This window comes from Harpegnathos saltator, unplaced genomic scaffold (genome assembly GCF_003227715.2).
Source record: "Harpegnathos saltator strain DR-91 unplaced genomic scaffold, Hsal_v8.6 scaffold61, whole genome shotgun sequence".
Lineage (NCBI taxonomy): Eukaryota > Metazoa > Arthropoda > Insecta > Hymenoptera > Formicidae > Harpegnathos > Harpegnathos saltator.
Window position 1 is genome coordinate 825,095 of NW_020230438.1, and position 19,615 is coordinate 844,709.

A 19,615-nucleotide genomic window follows, 5' to 3' on the forward strand; every position below is an offset into this window, starting at 1 on the left:
GGTCGGGTCGTGTCGGCGCAATGAGCGAATCCTAAACCCACCGTAATTGGGTGTCCATCCGTGCCTTCCGTGTCGGACTTCGCCGTGTCCCTCTTCGTGTCCCGCCGCGAAATATATAATCTGGCTGTATTAAAATTCGAACGTGCTGTCCCCGGATTACGCCGTGATTGCCCTATTTCACCGCGAGGCCAAAGTTAACGCCGGGCAGCAGCGGCGCGCTCTCCCATAACGAACCGCGGACATTTTAGTATTTATTTAGCCTCATTCATCCGCGAGTACGCGAACCGTGCAAAAATGGTCGTCGCGCACAAAACTCCCAACGCGTTAATGTTACACGTGGCTCGCTCTTTAATTTTCGGCGCGAATCGCAGCCGCGACCTGCCCGCTTCTGTTAATCAGAAGCGCGCGCGCGCGCTCCGTCTTCGACAAATAAACGAGGCAAATGGAGAGTCTCTTTCGATAGAGTCAGTGGGTATCCATCAAGATTAAAGCATTTCGTCGGTCGAAAATGATTCGTATGTATGTAACAAATCGCGCGACTTGTTGCTCCAAAATCTGTCGGGCTGGACAACCGCGATTACTCGTACGATCGATCGCTGCATTCGTAAAGCGCAACGAACAAATCGCTGGCCGACGATTTCGCGTCGGAACGCGAGTCCGGGTTTCCCTCCGCGTGTTATTTTCCAAAATCGGTCGGATGGGTCTCGCAGTTTTCAGCGCGTATCAGCGATATCGCCTCTTCTTGGGGGGGGAGAAAAATGAGAAAATTCTCCGCTCTGCATTGAAAAGAAGAGAAAGGAGCGAGAGAGAAATGCTTTATATGCGTTTGATTCGCGGCGCACGTGCGTATCACATTTTGTTTCAACAATCACGCAGCCAACAATGCGCGAAGGATTACGGCGGATTTCGCACAAAGAAACTTTTAATCCGGGTTCTCCCCGAGAGAACCCGCTGCTCAGCGGCGTTCAATTCGGAGAAAATGGAAATCCCTCGTTTCGACGGCTCGCGTTTCTATTTTCGCCGACATTCGTTCACCCGTGCGAATGCATGCGCCTAGTATCGACAACACGGGCAGGCATGAATATCGACGAGACCGGCGAGAGAAGTCGATGGCGAACGCCCGCGATATTTGTCATAAAATATCAAGAGGCGCGCGCGCGCGCGCGCGCACCGCCCGACACATGGCAGATGAGGGAGAGATCGATGGTACACGAGAGACATGATAAAATCAAGAGGTCGCACCGGAGTTGCAACAAATCGCGCCTGAAGCGAGACACACCCCTCCTCGATCGCACCCCTCGAGGACAGGAAGAAGAAACGAAAGAGCGAGCGAAAACGACAGATGGAAGCTGCTGCCGCTTCTTTCCCAACGGTGTAAGGGAGATTTAGGCGAGGCGACCTTGCGACGTCAAGGGCCATGAAATTCACCGGCGCGTTCGCCCAACGATCGAGATCGGAGATTCAATTCAGCGATGGCGCGCGTTCGCAGCCTCCGATATCTGCCTCGATTGTTCTCGACGATCTTCTTGAGGCGGGAGATAAGGTTGCAACGGATATTAACTGAATTCTCCCTCTCGCTCTCTTGATCTTGCGCGAGTCACGAATTGCGACGCATCGACTCTTAGCCGACGTGAGAATGGAAACTCGTGAAGGCAACGGGAAGGGCACAGCAAGCGCATTTCTCGATGCGGTTTGCTCACGCCATACGCGAGGACGGTACAGCCGAGATATGGCTGATACACAAGGGAGAAAGCACGAGGAACACGTGCGAGCGACGAGACAAAGTCGTTACAGATCGCGGTCTCATCACGCCTTTAATTAAATCCTAAGCTGTAGCCTAATCTGAACACTCGTGCCCGGCCGCTCACTCTTTCCATCGGCCCTCTCTCTCTCTCTCTCTCTCTCTCCCCGCTCCCGCCACCCCCCTTCCAAATCCACCCTTTCCGTTAATCTCGTCCGTTAATTTACACGAAATTAGAACAGACGGATGAATGGCAGAGTTTTATCCTGTGTGTGCCGCGTACCTCTGTCTCCCTCGGGAAATTCTCTCTCTCTCTCTCTCTCTCTCTCTCGCCTCTTGCGAGACGCAACATCGATTGTAGCCGACGTCCATCAGCGACGGGAGTTTCCTCGTCGGCTCGCGAAAATAGAATTTAATATCGACGTCGTCGGTGTAAATAGCCTCTGGTCTCTTGCTTGTTCACTCCCTCCCTTCCCCCTCGCCCTCGCTCGCTCTCTCTCTTTATCTGTTTACTCTCCCTCTCCCTCTCCCTCTCTCTCTCTCTCTCTCTCGTTGACACGCTCTACCGGGGTCAGATAATAATCCTTACATCGGATCCGCCGCCCACGTCGTTTCCATGCGGTGATCGCTCATTTAATATCCAGCCGGGGAAACCCCTAATCCCCGCGAAACGAGGACAAAAAGACGTCATCGCCGTCGCGAAGCCGTCCGCTTCCGACCGCGGGGCGGTTTTACAACTACACACCGTGGACGCGCACGAGGGGAGAGATACAGCCACTAACTAACCGTCGCGTCGCCAAGATTTAGCGAAACAGAGCCGCTCGGCCTGTACCGGGAAGGTACTCTATTTAGAAGCGGGGATCTTTCGACTATCGCTCGTTCACAGACTATGCCATATTATGCGCCACGGCAAACAAACAAAGGAGCACGCTAATTTCGTACGCGTAAACTCCACGTAACTGTTGAAACGGCGAGACGGCGAACACACACACGCACACATACGCTAACCACGCGCGTGGCAGGGAAGTAGTTGTTAGATTGTTTTAACTAATATTAACGTCGCGTTCGGCAGCTAATTACCAGCGGTTGCCGCCGCTGGTTCGATGCAAAGCTGCGCGCCTTTCTTTCTTCAATGCAGCGTCTACATTTACTTTTCACTGCCAACGACTCCGCCGGAAAAGTCGTGCACGGACAGCGTTTTAGCGGGAAAAAGAGAGAACGGCGGCGAGAGAACAAGGAAGATCAGAGACTATTTACACCGATGACTCTCTGTCTCTCTCTCTCTCTCTCTCTCTCTCTCTTTCTCTCTGTCTCTGTCTCTGTCTCCGTCTCTCCCTCTCTCGCCCAGCCGAACTTTGCTTTTCGACGAGTCGCGCGCGTCGGTGATCCTCGAGGTAAATATCGCTAAATTCGCCGCGTACGCGCGTTACGTATGCCGGAATTCTGGCGCGATCGCGATTCTGCGCGCGAGAGATCGCGACAGGAAGTTTCGGGGGATGATTTATTCGTCATGATGCTCCAGGACGAGCCTGGCATGCGGAGCCGCGTCCGCGTCACAGCTGCGTAGGCCCGTCGATTCGCGCAGGTATCAAGCGTCGTCTACAATGGCAGCGAGCAGTAAGAAGTAAGCGTGAACAGTAAGAAATGGATTAACCACAGTTGATTATTTTTGTCATAATCGACCGTGATTGGTTTATTTCTTATCGCTTACGCTTACTTCTTACTGCTTACTGCCATTTTAGACGACGCTTTACTCTTCTGCGCGCGCTAATCGTCGCGGCTCTAAATGAACGGCGCGCGCGTGCGTGCGTGGGGTTTAGGCGCGTCTATTTGCTTTGCGGTACAGTGACGAGGCTCGTATGCTGACTACGACGGCGGATCCCCAAGGTTGTTCTTCGATTCGCGCACCATCGGAGACCCGGCCCGCCCTGCGGTCCAATATAAATGTTTGGTCGAACGCTAGGATTCTCCCAGCTGGACAAAGTAACTTGCCAGACAAATATTGCCCTGCGGTAAAGGTCTCGGGGAAACTTCCGACATGCTCTCTCTCTCTCTCTCTCTCTCTCTCTCCCCCCCCTCTCTCCCTCTCTCTCTCTCTCTCTCTCTCTCTCTCTGTCTGTCTCTCTTTCTTCTCCCGTCCTCCAGTGCAACCCCTCTTTTTCCCCTTTCCTAAGAAGAATCCTAAGAAGAAGGATTTAACCTTTTCACCCTCGTGGCAAAGGCAGAGCTCCCTCGGTGAATTATTTGCTCTCGCCTTCGAATACGACGGCGGCTTATATCGACTGTTATCCCAAACGCCAAAACCATAATATCTCCGAGTGGCGCTGTTACGCAGAAGACGCGGATGATTAGTTTCCGCACTCAGATCCGACCCTGGCGGCCGCTCGTGAATCCGGCAACAGCTGCGAGCGATCCACACGTGTGTATACACGCGAGCAGCGCTTTTCGCTCGGGATTTCGAAAGCCGGTCCCGCGCTGACGAGGTCACTGTCGCGGGGAAATAAAGCACGTAACGACGGAGGCAATCCGCCAATGGAATTTGCGAGCTTCGAGACAAAGAGATAGATAGAGATGGAGATGGACAGACAGAGAGAGAGAGAGAGACAGAGAGAGAGAGAGAGAGAGAGACAGAGAGGGAGAGAGAGAAAGGGGGGAGGGGGGAGGAAAGGAGGGAGAGAAGGAGAATCAATGCTTCGGCGGGCGACGATGCCATTTTCCGTGGATATCTCGTCAATCGAGAAGTCTCAAGTCTTCGTTAGTGCCGCGCGAGTGAATGCAAACGACCCGCCAAGTTCCTCGTCAGCGAGACGTCCCGAGCAAGGTGGCAGATGTAGGTGCTCACGGTTTGCGAAATTCCCGGTCGCAGAACAATGACAGCTTCAGCTCCCGCGGTCGTGTTTGCGTTTTGCGTGCTCCATTATTCCGAGGAGAAATGGCAAATACGCGCGAGGTGTCCCGCGGGGCGCATCCGCCAAGTTCCGGGAATGTATTACTCGAGTGATTTCATGCGAAAAAATGGTCACGCGACGGGTGGGCGAGCGGATAGGCACGGCAGAGAAAGGTGCGAGACTGTTAAGCCTTTAAGGTCACACCGGCGTCTCGATGGCAAGAGGGGAGGAAGAAGAGAGAGAGAGAGAGAGAGAGAGAGAGAGAGAGAGAGAGAGAGAGAAGGAGAAGAGAGCGAAAGTGAAGCCAAAGTTGAGAGAGATAACAAAGAGAGTCATTGCCGGCGTTATAAAAAGCTGCAATAACCGCTCGGAGAGAGCAGAACCGGCTGACTTCAGAGACGCTCGAAGAGAAAAAGTCGCCGAGTCGACCTGTAATTACACTGTACCCTCCGTGTGCAGCGCGGAGCGCTGCCGGAGATTATAAAAAATGTAAAGCGCAAGAAGAACGGCAGAGCGTTTCGCGCGGGCTTTTTTTCGGTTCGCGCTCTGCTTTACGCGGCATAAATGAAAGATACGCTGTGAAGTGAGATGATATCTACGTACGTCCTAATTGGCTACTTCGTGACACGCTGGCCGCACTCTCTTAATTACACAAGTGGTCTACGTACTAATTACGGATACGACGTTCTGTGTTCTAGGTGAGGCGAGGACGTGAGGGTTGATCCGATGAATGGGGCCGAGCTCCGACAAAGGTATTGTCTAGAAATAATTTCGGGCGAACGAGGGAGGAACAGAAGGAAGAAAAAGAAATGTGACAGAGGTGGAGGGGGGAGGGAGAGAGGGGAGGGGAGGGACAAGAGCGCGCGATTATATTCTCGCCATTTGAGCTCGCGATGCTTGTGTGCGAGCGAGGACTCGTGCGGGCTTCTCTCTCGGACAATATTCTTTTCAAAACTCTCCCGTGTTGTCGCGAGGTACGACGAGTGAGTGATGTAACGCGGCTCTCATTCGCAAGATACACCTTGCCTCTGGGGGATTGTTTCTTCAATCGGAGATGCGATAAGCCTCGGGGCGCAGTACGTTTACAGGCTCGCGATGGCGAGGGTGGTTTCTCTTGAGGAAAGTGTCCCGCGCAAATCGCCCGTGAGGCCGACCTGACCGCGGATGCTTCTCCCCGTGGTATTAATAAATGATCCCACGTGTGCGTTGGGAAATATTTAGCTCGTGCAGGGAAGATTGACCGAGCGCACACACATTGTCACGCGTACACACGCTAGCAACTTGAACGGCCACGCTTGGAAATCGCAATTTCCTCGTTGATACGAAGAGCTGTGGACGGGCTTACTTTTTTACGCTACGTGGAGTGGGAGGCACGGAAAAAGAGACGATGGGAAATACCTCACCGCGCTGTTTATACCGTTCGGTCGTGCCGCTATTCATGCGTTCCGTCGGCGCATTCCGCATTTCGGAAGATTTATCGAACTCGTGCCTGGTATCGTAATATCTGAAGATACAATTCACGGGAGGAATACAATTTCGCGGAAAACTTCGTCCGAGACGTATCGAGCGCGTTGCTATCGTGCGCCCGGGAAGGATTAAGGCAATCTCCGCGGAATTTTCTCAAAGATCCGGCGAATCGGCGACACACCATCGGGGGAATTCCATCGGATCGCCTTCCTAAACCTACCTATGAGCCCGACGTGTATATCCGAGTATCGAATTTCCGCGAGGTCACGCCGATATTATTACGCCGCGCGGCCGGAATTACAGCCCGTTCCGGCTAACGAGAGCGCCAACACTGGCGGGGATTTGTCCGATTTTCCTTGTCCGATTGTGCATGTCGCGCTCGTTACGATCGCTTCACGATTATCGGCGGATCTACGCTACGTCCGTCGAGAGAGACCTCTCTCTGTTCGCGAGCAACTCTCGGCAAACGTCCCTAATCCTCTTCGTTTCTGCGTAGATTTCTGCATTTTTGCCAAATCGCTTCTCACCAGCAGACGCGAGTGCACATATCGCGAAGCCGGCGGCGAATTTTTTTTTTGGGTCTTTTGTCTTTTCTCTGCGTATACAGCGGCTATTTAAATCACCCTCCCTGGATGTACCTGACAAAATAGCTAATCGTGTTACAGGACGCTCTGTAAATTTAAAGGAATATTCAACTGGAAATATGGAGCTGATGTTTCTCTCTCACGGAAATGCACGACGCCTGGCAAATATGTGCGTTCCGCACGTATTCGATCGTCCGCCCCTCGGCCGTGTTCACCCCGCCGCGTGCTCCGAGAGCACTTGCGCGCTCTAAGCTCCATGTTGCGAGAGTATTTACGTCGACTTACACGCGAAGCACCATCCGCGACGCTGCGCCGCTGGATCTTCGGTCACGCTAGATCCCTCGCTTCTCCTGCCGCTCGCTTAGCCGCCTCATAGCGAGAAAGCGGAAGAAGCCTCTCTGTCTTCCTTCTTCGGGTCGGCTCACTCGTGCGCGCATCGTGTGCGAGAAGAACGCGCAAGATACGAAGGAAATGCGGAGCACGGCGCGTAAGATTAATGCGAAACCCGTTCTACAACAAATAAGAAGAAGAGATAAAGGGATGCGATTCTCGGTCCACGACGGAAGGCAGTTTGTAAAGAAAGAGAGAGAGAGAGAGAGAGAGAGAGAGAGAGAGAGACATTTCATTTCATATCTGACTTTGTGTACTTCCGTCGTGCAAATCCTCGAGTATTTACCTCCGCGTATTTCCATCGGTAGACGGAGACAGAACACGCGGAACACGATCGAGAGGAGGGCGCCATTGCGACATGACGATGAAGGGGCAAACATTAGGATAGCGCGAGTGTCCCCTTCCTCTCGGTATGATTCAAGGCGCGTCCCGTCGCTGATCAGCTGACAAAGGAACAAAGAGCGCCGCGTCGCGGAGAGAATGAGATCGAAGCGACATTAGCCGGCGATCAAGAACGGAAAATCCGCGATTCGCTCGGCTTGACCACTCGAGCGCGCTGACGTCACGCTCTAAAGAGCACCCTCTCTGTGCTATCCGCGCTCGCATCGGAATCGCATTTATCGCGATCCGGCGCCAAGAGCGTGTCAACAGACTCCCCTTCGCGCTCCGTTTCATTTTCCTTCCATTTATATGGCTTTCTGACGTTCTTCCCCGGTTAGAAATTAATCGGGGCGAAAACTAAGTATGCAATGGCTCCACAGCTGGGAATGTTCCAAAGTAGGCATGCCTCCGTAGGGTTCAGGCACAGTGTAAGAAAGAACAGTGGGTTCACTCAGCACGAAATAGTGCGGACGGTCGTTTGTCGCGCATGACCGTACTGCAAAACCAACAATATGATGGCGGCCAATAGCTCAGTCAAAATGTGTAAGTGTAAGCAACGATTAACCATATGACCGAATTTTTAATATAATATTGTTATTTTATTAAAAGCAGTAAAATAAATGAAAGAGGTGGGTATAAATGTGGGTGTAATAAACTGCAAAAGTGCAAATTTAAATTTGCAAAGTGTTAAATTTTGTTTCAATCAAAATGTGTCTCCTTCGAGACAATACAGTATAAAAAAAAAGGCGGACCTCAGTATCATTTAGTTTTCAAAATTTTCTACCTGTTACGTTTGAAATTTAGCACCCTGTATATATGTATATACATCTTTCTATATTATAATTAGTAATATGCTCTATATTATTAATTATAATATTATTAACATGTTATATTAATAATAGTCCATATTTTTATATTATTTTCTAATGTATTTTATTATAGATTTTACGGTAAATATTGAAAAACAGCAATAAATCTGTTTTAGCTACTATTTATTGTCATTCAAATTATAACCCGCGCACAACCAATAACATGGCGGTCTTGTAGCACTTGAGATCAAAAGCACCGCCATCGAGTGAACCTACTCCTTCTTTCTTATACTGTGGCTCAGGTATGGCCGAGATACTGGCAAATCCCGAATTTCGTAGGTGCGTTCTAAATTGACGTTGACACGGGCGTCCCCTGAGGACAAGCCCCCAAATAAGACCTGTGTTGAGAAAGTCCGGTCAAGGACAAGCCAGCGCACGTGAATAATCAAACACGATCCGCGTCCGCCAATTCTCCTCAATTACTAATTGCAAAATTTACATGGTTATCTGCAAAATGAGAGACGGAGGATTTTTCGGTTTAGCTTGGCCTGATAAGCACACAACTGCGAGGCAAGTATTCTTTTCCCTCTCTTTCTTTACTTGTTCGCCCCTTTTTCCTTCTCCGCCCCCCTTCTTTCCAAAGAGTGCCGTCGATCTGTTGTTGTGAATAGCTTTGAAGGAAAGCATATAATTGTAATAAAAGTATTGAATCGATTCTTGTTTTTAACACATTGCATGCGGGAAACGTACTTTTACGTTTTTTGCAGTCTGTCTTGTAAAAGTACGTATTTAGTAGATTTGTACTGGAGAGCGGGTATCGTATAAACACGATGGGCATTGTAGGTGTGTATGGTGTTTGTGTTGCTAGGCAACGATTTCCATTGTTTCTTCCAAGAAATTTAGTTTGTCGAGTTACTTGGTTTAATAGCTTCAGAACGATTTATCGATTTATTGCGATTTTACCGAATGACCAAACTCCCGTGAAATTCACGAAAAAACGCCCGCTACAGGCGTAAGTCCGCGGCGAAATATACCCGCATGCGATGTGTTAATACCTAACCATTCATATCGTACGAGATGTGAATATTGCATATGAGAATCCGAAATAGGCGTTCGGAGCGTTGAAAAACAATAACGATCGCAGTGAGGTCAATGGTGGAAAGAACGATGTGTTTACGTTTGGAAGGTAGAGACGCGGATCATAAAAACGATGTCGCGATACAGTTAGTTAGTCAGTCGCTGTTGGACGCCCGAGATAGACGTGCCATCATCACTCGTGCAGAAGGTTGGTGAGAGTTAATCGAATCATTATTTTCTAATATTCCACGGGTGACCTGGATCGAGCATTGTTCCCTTACACAATTGGTTGATTTCTCTTAATTCCGAATACCGGTGTCGTCGCGCGTTTCCCCTTCGACACCGGTCAGATTCAGATGTTTTCTTGATCGCTAGACCTGCCTCGCCGTGCGCTTTCCCGGGGGGCCCGGCATGTGACCTAAGTGATCTGAGTCAGCAACTGAGAGGGACATCTCGTGCGCCTTCCCTTGATGTCCATTGTATCTCTTGGTGCTGGATGGTGAGCTTTAGGCTGGGAGTGATCTCCTCGTGCGCATTCCCTTGGAGATCTCCGAGTGTGCGCATTCCCACTCGAACCGCCGTTTTTGATCAATCGTCGCGTGAGGTAATTGCGCGAGAGCCCGACTCGAAGGTGCTCTTCCAGCCTTCGGTGCGTTTCCGTATCCCGCTCGACTTCCGCCGACGGGCGTCTGAATTATATTACCGTTACGCTGTCTATTGTTTTTTTTGTGTTTACTACCTCGAGCTGCTGCTCGTCTATTCATTCGGCTCTACGTATAAAATAAATAAACAAAAGGAGAAGGGTCATATCTCTAGGGGCTTGCTCCCACGTTGTTCATACATGCTATGGGCAAGAGCACAGGCTTTTGCACAACACATAATACATAACGTATAAGAGAATAAACCAATTGGTCTTCTTCATTCCCCTCCTCAGGATAGAAATGAAGAACTTTGATTGGTTGATTCTCTTGTGCGTTGTGTATTATGCGTTATGCAGAAGTCTGTGCTCTGGCCCTACTCTTACATAACGCAAATCGTATTTATCGTCACAATCCACGTCGTATCCAACACATGATAATTCGCTAATCTTTTTTAACTCAAATCACGTAAAATTTGTATGTCTAGGCGCTGATTTGCACGACCTCTGTGTGTAAAGAGAACAAGTGTTTTTTAGTCCCCGTTTTTAAATTCTAAGCTCTTTTTTCCGAACCGCACTCATTCTTTGCTCTCTCTCTCTCTCACTCTCTCTCTCTCTCTCTCTCTCTCTCTCTCTCTCTCTCTCTCTTCCTCTTCCTCTTCCTTTCGTGCAATATTCCATGTAACGCGCGTTACAATTTCAGGCAGATCCACGTTTCTCACGCGAGTGGAATAGATTTCGAGGGAACGCCTTATTTCGCCACCTCGCTCTCGAGCAAAGAGATGTAACATATGAAACGCGTTTACTCTCAGAAAAGAAACTTATTCGCGCGCAGAAAGTCTCGTGCAATCCATTTCTGCGCCCTCCTCCCCTTCTCTTTCCTTCTGTTTTTTTTTTCAATTCACACGCGAGTACAACGCGAACCATCCGTTTTCAATACCTTGTAACTTCGGAACTATTGATCTCCCGGTATCGCAACCTCCTAACTCCGCAACTATCGATCGTCCGGTATTGAAACAAACTTTTTTTCTTCTTAGTTCGATCTGCAGTACATGTCGGGCATAACGGTGTGTTGTCGTTTCTCTCCCCTCCGTTTATATTTTTAAGCATTATCCTTTGTTACAACTACGTCGAATCGACGAAAATTCATTGCTGTCACTAATAATTTTGTCCGCAAACTTTTCGGAAACACGCAGCGGCGTCGTACCGACGCAGCCTTGCGTCGGCACGACCGGTTAATCGAGGGTTCGCGGTAAAAACGAAAAGAAAACGGACAGAAAGTCTAAGAGAATGATGGGTGAAGCGAGAAGAAGAAAAAAAAATAGAAAGCAGATACGTGCTTTATTCCGAACGCGCGGCACTTGGCCGAGCACCCTGCAACCGTTTGGCAGACAAAGTCAAGTGCCGCACGGAGATTCCAACCGTTTCGTCGTTCTATACGAATCACTTCCGGTGGATGCTCCGAGCCAGTCCGCAGCGGCGTTTCGGTGCACGACGTGAACCGACTCGGAATCAAGAGCTGCATTCATTAGCATGTCTAAGCAACCGTGAATCGTGCCGCTTTTAAACTTACATTAGTGATTCCTTCAGACGGAGACCATTCGCTATTTACCGAATTTATCGCTGAGATGCCGGGATTAAGTGGCGATTCGATCCTCTCAGCCACTGCAACGCCGCGGCGCGACGCGTTCGGTTCATCGTGTTCGTACAAATTTAATGGGGAACAAGAAAATAATAAAAAAAAATATGTACACACACGAGCAATCGGAGAAATTACGCGCGTATATGGTATTAAAAAATATCGAGCCTAACTGTTATCGTTTTAAATCGCGACACGGAGACAAGTGCTCGCGGCGAAGCGAAATGAAATGAAATTCCATCGCGCGCGCTCGATGAAAGCCTGCGCGCTGCGTAAGTGTTAAAATAAAAGAGAAAAAAATGGCGGGACCGAGGACAGACGAAAAAAAGCCACGCGGATCTGGTCGGCGGAGCGGCGTTTATTTTCGCAGCGCTGAATCAGCACTGATTTGAGACGTGGATTTTCGCCAGAATCGGCGATTTGCCCGATTCACGGCCTTGCGAGAAAGGGAAAGGGCCGAGCCTCTCCTTCGAGAGCTCCCCAGGAAACAACGCGAAGCGACGAGGGACGAGTTTGTCCCGCTCTCTTCTGTTCTCTACGAGTTTCCCGAGTTTTCCCGCTGTTGTTTAGCGAGTCTTGCCGCATTGCGCGACACGACGACGCCGACCGTTATGCGAACGTCGCCGATGGGTCCCCGTGGGAGAGTCTCCCGTCAGAAACTTGCAGAAGCGCACAATGAAGGGGGAAGGGAGGAAAGGAAAGAAGAAACGCGCGAGGGGATGAAGGCGATCTCGATATTTCGCGCGTGGTTTTATCGGTGTAATTTTAGAGACCATTTGCGAACATCGATATTGGATCGAGTTCTCGTTAAATCCTTGTCGCGGCAACAATCCGCGTCGTTTGATGAAATCGTCCTCTCGCGCCGTTGATGGCTGTATTCGCATGTAATGTACACATATCGGCCTGAAAATCGCAACAAAATACACGGGCTTTACAAAGAGACATCACTATCGTGAATTTTACACACGTTCTTTTTAATATTACAAAAAAATCTCCCTCTCGCTCTCCCGGCGGGGACGTTCGTCTGTAAGTAAATGAAGCGATAAAATGCCCAGTCAGTTTCAAATTCGTCGTCCGGTTCCAAACAACCGGACGTGCGTATGTGTGTTAATTTTGACAGTTTATGTAAATGTGCAGCATATCTTCTCGTGGTTGCATCGCCGACATTCCGATCGGTTTTCTTTTTTATTTATTGAATATTCATTTCTCGTGAATTTCTCCCGTCGCATTTTCGACCGAGTTGAAGATAAAGGGGTTGACGGTTCGCCAGTCAGTCGTTAATAATTCGAAATGGAATCGAGTGACAAGTACAATAACGTTCGATCGCGCGAGCTCCGGCTCCGTCACGTGGCGTGTCTTAGCGAGTTGCAATTCGCGCGATTTCACGACAGCTTGTGAATATTAAACGCTCGAAAGCGAGAGAGGATCGTACGGCCTGAGCTTCCGCGGAAGTCGTAGCGACGCACGCTCGTGTGCGGCGCGGAACTTTCCTCGGGAAAGTTTCGCGGAAAGCTTCGAGCGTGACGCGCGAGGACGCTGCGACGAAAAATTGCCCCGAGATCCAGTAGGTTAACTTTGTTCGCACTCTCTGCCTCTATCTCTCTCTCTCTCTCTCTCTCTCTCTCTCTCTCTCAGGTTCGCTTTGATAAATCGGCCCAGCAACGTAACTCCGGGCATGCCGCAGTATTTGGTGTTTGGGGATCTTCTTTTGGCTCTGTATTTTATCGTTTCCACGTAGTAGCTGCCGCGCACGTGAAAATTTGTACAAAGAGGTAGAGAAAGAGAGAGAGAGAGAGAGAGAGAGAAAGAGAGAGAGGGAGAAAGAAAGAAAGAAAAAGAGAGAGAAAGAGAGAGGAAAAGAGGACAGTGTCTATTATTGACGTCAGAATTATTGTGCTGACGATGATTTCTTTCGAACGGTAAATATGACGTAACACAGAAAGGACGTACGTACTGTACGTTTTCATGTTAAACTTGCTGCAATGCGCGCGCGCGAATAGTTCTGTCTATAAGAAAAAAAGAAAGAAAGAAAACTTTGTGATTACATCATAAATAAATAAATAAATATAAATAAGCTCGACTCCTGATGAGAGACCGTGCAACTTTGAAAATTCAGTTTTTTCCCTCGCTCGTCCAACGTTCCACAAAGTGCGAATAGTGTTTTCTATTGAAATTATGTATTCATAACGTGAAAGCAGCTATTGCCTCTCTCTCTCTCTCTCTCTCTCCCGTGTCTCGATTATTAAATACTCGTTGTATCGCGGGATTCTCCTCGCGGATAAGCGTGAAATAACGAGAAAGTGGTTATTATTTTAGATTATTTGTATTTCCTCTCCGACGTGTGTATGTGTGTGTGTATAATACCGAATAAAAGCGTGTGCGAGCGGCGGTGCGCGTACGCGGATTTCGAATTGCCAGCATTCTTGGGCAATTGTCAGTGGCTACGGCGAATCGTCATTAATCCGATTTGCCCCAGGATCCGATTAAAAAACCGGCGCGTAGCGACATACGCGCGCGCTGATACGATTTGCGACGCGGGACGTAAAAATCGACGTTGCGAATGAACGCACGGATGACGCGCTAAATCATCGGCGGTTTAATACGCTTCCTCGGCCGCGCTGTTGTTTTTCACGATATTGTCGCGAGCACTTTAGTGCGATAAATTCATTTATGCCGCGAATGAGAAGAGCAGAATGAACGGTCGCCCGCGGCAAAGGTCGCGATTGTTCCGCGCGTAATGCCCTGGATATGTAATATGGCACTGTCACGTTCACACAAATTGTCCCCGCTGTGCCGAATGGAAATGCTTAAAACGACCCGACGTCGCTTCCCGCTTTTCGTCAAGCGGCCGGATCTAGCGAGAAAAAGGGCTGATTGAAATAACGTGACGGGATGAACGAACCGAGCGCGTTTTCATCGAGGCAAACAGAATTTCTGGCTTTCACGGAGTCTAATCTGATAACGCCTTCATAAATAACGCCAGCCGTTCAGCCATGAGGCGTTTCCAGCGCGCATTCGCGTTCCCCGATAAATAAATAACTAAGTACTCCTTGCAGAAACATCTTCGCCGTCGTAGCGACGGACCCAACAATCAAGCGAGGGAGCCAAACTCGCCCCTAAGGGCCGGAAATTCCGTTCCCTTCGACCAGAACGCCTCGTTTAACAGCCACGTTAATTCAATTTTCTTTCTCCGTGCGGATAAGCGCGCGGTGATATAATCGGAACGACATAAGCGACGCTGAGAAAGCCGACTTTCCGTGTATTACACAACACCGACATCGGTATTTTGATGCCCGCTTTACTGCTAATTCGCCGACCTCGAAAAGCGGCCGCGACCCGCGATACGCGTTCGGACGCGTATAAATATAGTCGGAGTGTTTCGCCTTTTCTCTCGCGCGAGAGCGCGCGATATACACCGTGCCTTTGGCTCGATATTAATACGGTCAACCGTAAACCTCTTATCTTGATTCTCGCCGCAGCACGTACCGCAAAATTTTACAGCCGCCCGCACGGCCAGCTTTAAAATTGGATACCGCGCTCTACGCCGTTACGGCCGATATTTCTCTTTTTTTATGCGCACGTCCGCGGCTTTGAGATTAATCTGTATCTTTAGCCGCCTTGCGCGCGCCGTGGAGGAAAAGTCGACGGCAGGGGCAGGGGAAGGGGGAGGGCGAGTACGACGTTCCGAATAAATGGGCGACTGCAAGAGGAGTGACTGCAAGTTCGACTCGGGGCGCCGTCGCTGCTGAGTCGATTAGAGAATAATTAATTAGAGGGTAATGTTATTTCGCTGTACTGCGTTACGTCGAGTTCTTTCATCAACGCGCGCAGCGACGGCGCCGATAAAACGTCCCGGCCATCTCAAGTAAATGGCGCACACACTTATCTCGTTTACGTCTTTCTCTCTCTCTCTCTCTCTCTCTCTCTCTCTCTCTCTCTCTCTCTCTCTCTCTCTCCCTCTCTCTCTCTCTCTCTGTCTCTCTCTCTCCCTCTCTCTCTCTCTCTCTCTGTCTCTCTCTCTCTCTCTCTGTCTCTGACGCGCTTTTCGCAAATTCAATTTCTTAAATGTCTCGTGGGGAGCGCGATCGATATGAGACTGTTCGTTGCTGCGTCAGGTATCGTATTGACGACAGTTTACGATAGAGGGGAGGGGGAGAGAGAAAGAGAGAGAGAGAATAATTACAGAGCATCCCGACGTCTACGAGGCTGCAACGAAATGCGGCCGACACGAGCAGCGACGGATTCGTTAAAATGCGTTGTTAAGCGACAGCGCGCATAGAATTACGAAGTTCGCAGCGTATGCGTCCCGGCGAAACGGGTCGCTGATTAATTAATATTCGAAAACTCGGCCGCGATAAATTCGGAATAAATCAATGTGGAGGAGCGCAGACGCGACGAGCTCGTTGAGATCGGCGTACAGGATCGGCGGGAATTACGGAATTAGGGGACGCATACATTATCGCGAAGACAAAGCGACGCATACATTACGGCGTTCGGTGTGATACGAGTGACGACGACGACGACGACGACGACGACGACGACAGCAACGAGAACGAGGGCGAGAGCGACGATTGAAAAACGCCGACGATACGTGCGAGAAATTTCAACGGGCGTACAAAAGCCGCTGTTTCCGTCCCGACACCTCTATGCCGCCGTCTCTATCGCGAGACGCCTTTAATCTCAATTATATGCAAATTCGACCGCAAACGCGCACTCGCGAGCGTTTAATTATAGCTAAAGTCCGGCGCCGGACTTTACGAGCGGACCTCTCGCGGAAAATCGCACGCGTACATACAAGTACAAGTTGTTTCGCACTGGACCGCGCGACCCTTTTGCTTGCTCGAACGTTGCGAGTTCGCGACACAACCGCAAGGGGTGAGGCGGAAGGGGATCGCGAAAATGTGTGTTATTGTGAGTCGATACGACGCGATGGCGCGCCGATGCTTTGCAGTGTATATTTATTTATCAAGCACGCAAACATGCCGGGGAGAAATGCCTCGGGGCTGGACAGGTAACGTTATTTTTGGGATTAGTTATTAGCAGCGATGAGCAAAACCCGCCTGCACGTGCAGTGAAAAATTGCGTTCGGATTCTAAAGCGAAAATAAACCGCGGCTCGCGAGTCTTTACCTGCGCAAAGCAAGTGTCTTCCCGAAATGAACTGAGCTAAAGGAATCAGATTCGTGCGGCTGAACGCCGTAGAAACAAACGTCATTCATTATTATCTAATTTAGAGGATTAAGCAGCTTCAAGCGGATGACGCCGAATCTCGGAAAAGTGTCGCTCTCGCCCCGCCCCGCCGCGCCGCGCCGCGGCTTTAATATCTTCGGCACATTGTACCCGAGGATTAGGATCTTTTTCATTCCCGCGTGACGACTCAAATTTCTCAAAATTAAGGGTGCCAGAAGAAATCGAGTCGGGGGGAGCGAGAGAGCGAAAAGAACAAACGAGGGTACTCCGGCGAAATACAGATAGCCCGAGCTGCGCGGCAGCGCGAATAAATCGCGGCGATAAAAGCTGCAGTCCGATTAAAACTTGCAAACAGCGAGCGACGGGAGCGAGTGCGCGACAAATCCTATTATCAGGGTCATTTTACGCTCGCGATTCGGAGATTCAATAACGCGCGCCAGCACGCGCGTCTTGCCGCTCCGCTCGTCGAACGAGAATCGCGCGCTCTTTCATCCCCTCGGATTATTTTTGGCCCATCGACCTCCGCTTCGAAGTCACTCGAGTCTCACTTCGCGACGGGGCGTCACCCCGTTTGTTTACCTCGTGATAGGACCCTTCTCCTCCTCCTCCTGCGTGCCGACGCGACGGGAGCAGGATTTCTCAGACGGCATGAGTCGTCTTTGCGCTGATCGTCCCCGAGTGCAATAAAATTTTAACGCGCTCCGAACGAGTCGCACGACGCCGGAAAATGGCCGAATCGGTGATTTCCAACGAAGCGATTGCCAGGGAAGCGTGCGATTGCTCGAACACATTGCTCGCGCCGTTTATCGTCCCGCCACACGCGAACGATCGTGGACCGACTGGCGTTGCTCGCGCGCGCGCGAACAAAACCCGTTAATCTTCGGGCCGGAAATTGGCGGGTCGCATAATTTTCCGTCCGGGCCGCGTCACGCGGGCGCGGGCGCGGGCGCGACGGATTTTCATTATCCGCCACGCAGGCACGTCTTCGGGTTCACGGCGGACGTGCGATCGACTCTCGAGCGCGCGTGTTCCCGAGCGAAACGTTCGATTGCTGCCGCCCCGCTGCTGGTAAATATCGCCGGAACGATATGACGCTGTTTGTTCCTGTTTCTCCGCGCGCCTTTATCGGCGCGCCCGGCGTGCCGGGCCGGTCGTTTCGGTAATGCTTGATTTATGGCGGCGGGCACGAGCGTGCACACGGCATTCTCCGCGCCTGGGTGGTCACGTCCCGCCATTGTATCGTCGCGATCCTTTCCAGCGAGCTCGCTGGAAAGCCGCCGCATCGTCTCTTCGTCAATGATGCATTCGTCGCCGTCGACGTCGGCAGCGCGCGCCTTTCGTCGCGGCTTGCTTGTTGTGCATGCGGCTTTTCACGGATTTTCCTCGCATTCTTAAATTAATGAAGTCCCCCGGGTAAAAGACACGGTCGCGTCAATGATGTAGACGTCGTCGTCGTCGTCGAGAGCGCGCGCGCGCGCGCGGCAAAGTTCGCTTTTCGCCCCGGGCTTCTGTACTCGCTTTCCCCGCGGATTTTTGCCTGTATAATTTGGCAAATGGAAAAAGAGGGGCGGGCAAATAATAAACGGACCTTCTTAGACGTAATTATACGAAAATGAATTTCATTACGAAATGGCCCCCTTTGAATAGGACATTTATTCGCGGCGAGCTGCAATGTAATTAAATCCTCTTCCGGCAACGCCATATCGCCGTCTTTTCTCTCTTCCTTCTTTGGAGCCTACATTTTAATATCAACGAATTCCGTTTAAACGAAGACACATAGCTTGAGAGAAGGGCGTCTATCTTGCATATCATTTGTCGGGCGAACATTTATTATTCCCTCTTTTGTCCGAGCAATTCGCGTTCTCGCGAAATGTGTGACGTTTCTCCGACAGTTTCCCCGAAATATTTCATCCCGCAGAAATACGCGGCCTCTGCCCCGAAGAGGTTTTATTCCGGAACATACGGAACGCGATTGTGCGCGCCGCATCTCGTCACGGGCTCTCTTCTTTAAATTTACGATTCAATCGCTGGTACCTGAGAGAATACCGTCGCTCGATACAACAAGTCACCGACAAGCAACGACTGATGCAAAAATGACAATGCACTCGTTGCGCGCGACATTCTGTCTAGGAGCGCAATTTCCCAACAGTTTCGTTTAACTTTGGCGGACAATCTCGTCGGTCGGCCGGTGCCTCGCGAACGTCAGGAACATTCCATCGTCATCCTGCGTGCGGTTTTTCATTTCCGTGATCGGTGGGAGAGGCTGCTCTCGTTTCCGGACGATCATTAATTCTCGCCCCATGCTCGTTCCGCAGCGAGTATTCTCCGGGCGAACTTTGAGCAACCCCGAGCGACTGCGAGAAAGAAGATGAAACTTGTATCTGACCGATCGAGTGATGTCTTGCTCGTTTATCCGAAATGTCGCGATATATTTGTGAGATTTTAATCCTTCTTATATTTTCTTTCTCACGATACGGCTACAATTTGTACATGCGATTAACCCACTTGCACCTGCACGTTTTGTCACGAACTAATTCCCCGGAAATTTGCGTTGCAATTATTGTGACAACAAAAGTGACCAAAACCGCGAATCCGCGTTGTTTTTCTTTCGCGTCGATTATACTGCTCTGCTCTGCTCTTCTCTCACTGATAGTACGTCACATTTGCCCGGTCGTAGTCATTCGTTCGCGTTACGTTCGTTCCGGCTGGATCATCAATCGTCGTTTCGAGACGCGAGCGAGAAAAATTCAATTATCCATGTGACGAAGAGAAAGAGAGAGAGAGAGAGAGAGAGCGCGGAAGAAAAATTTCGA

At 50.2% G+C, this 19,615-nt stretch overlaps 1 protein-coding gene across 4 annotated transcripts in view; it reads left to right on the forward strand.

Moving 5' to 3' along the window:
* Window positions 1-19,615, forward strand: part of Trpgamma (Transient receptor potential cation channel gamma) — an 89,803-nt gene that overhangs the window by 11,376 nt on the left and 58,812 nt on the right. For 3 of the 4 annotated variants that reach the window (XM_025304463.1, XM_019841156.2, XM_025304462.1), the window contains one exon: window positions 5,328-5,381. The exons of the other annotated variant lie outside the window; for it this stretch is intronic. In XM_025304463.1, the coding sequence (XP_025160248.1) occupies window positions 5,356-5,381 (26 nt within the window). In that variant the 5' untranslated portion in view covers window positions 5,328-5,355. Of the gene's footprint in view, window positions 1-5,327; window positions 5,382-19,615 lie in introns of those variants that run through there. 4 annotated transcript variants of the gene reach the window in all.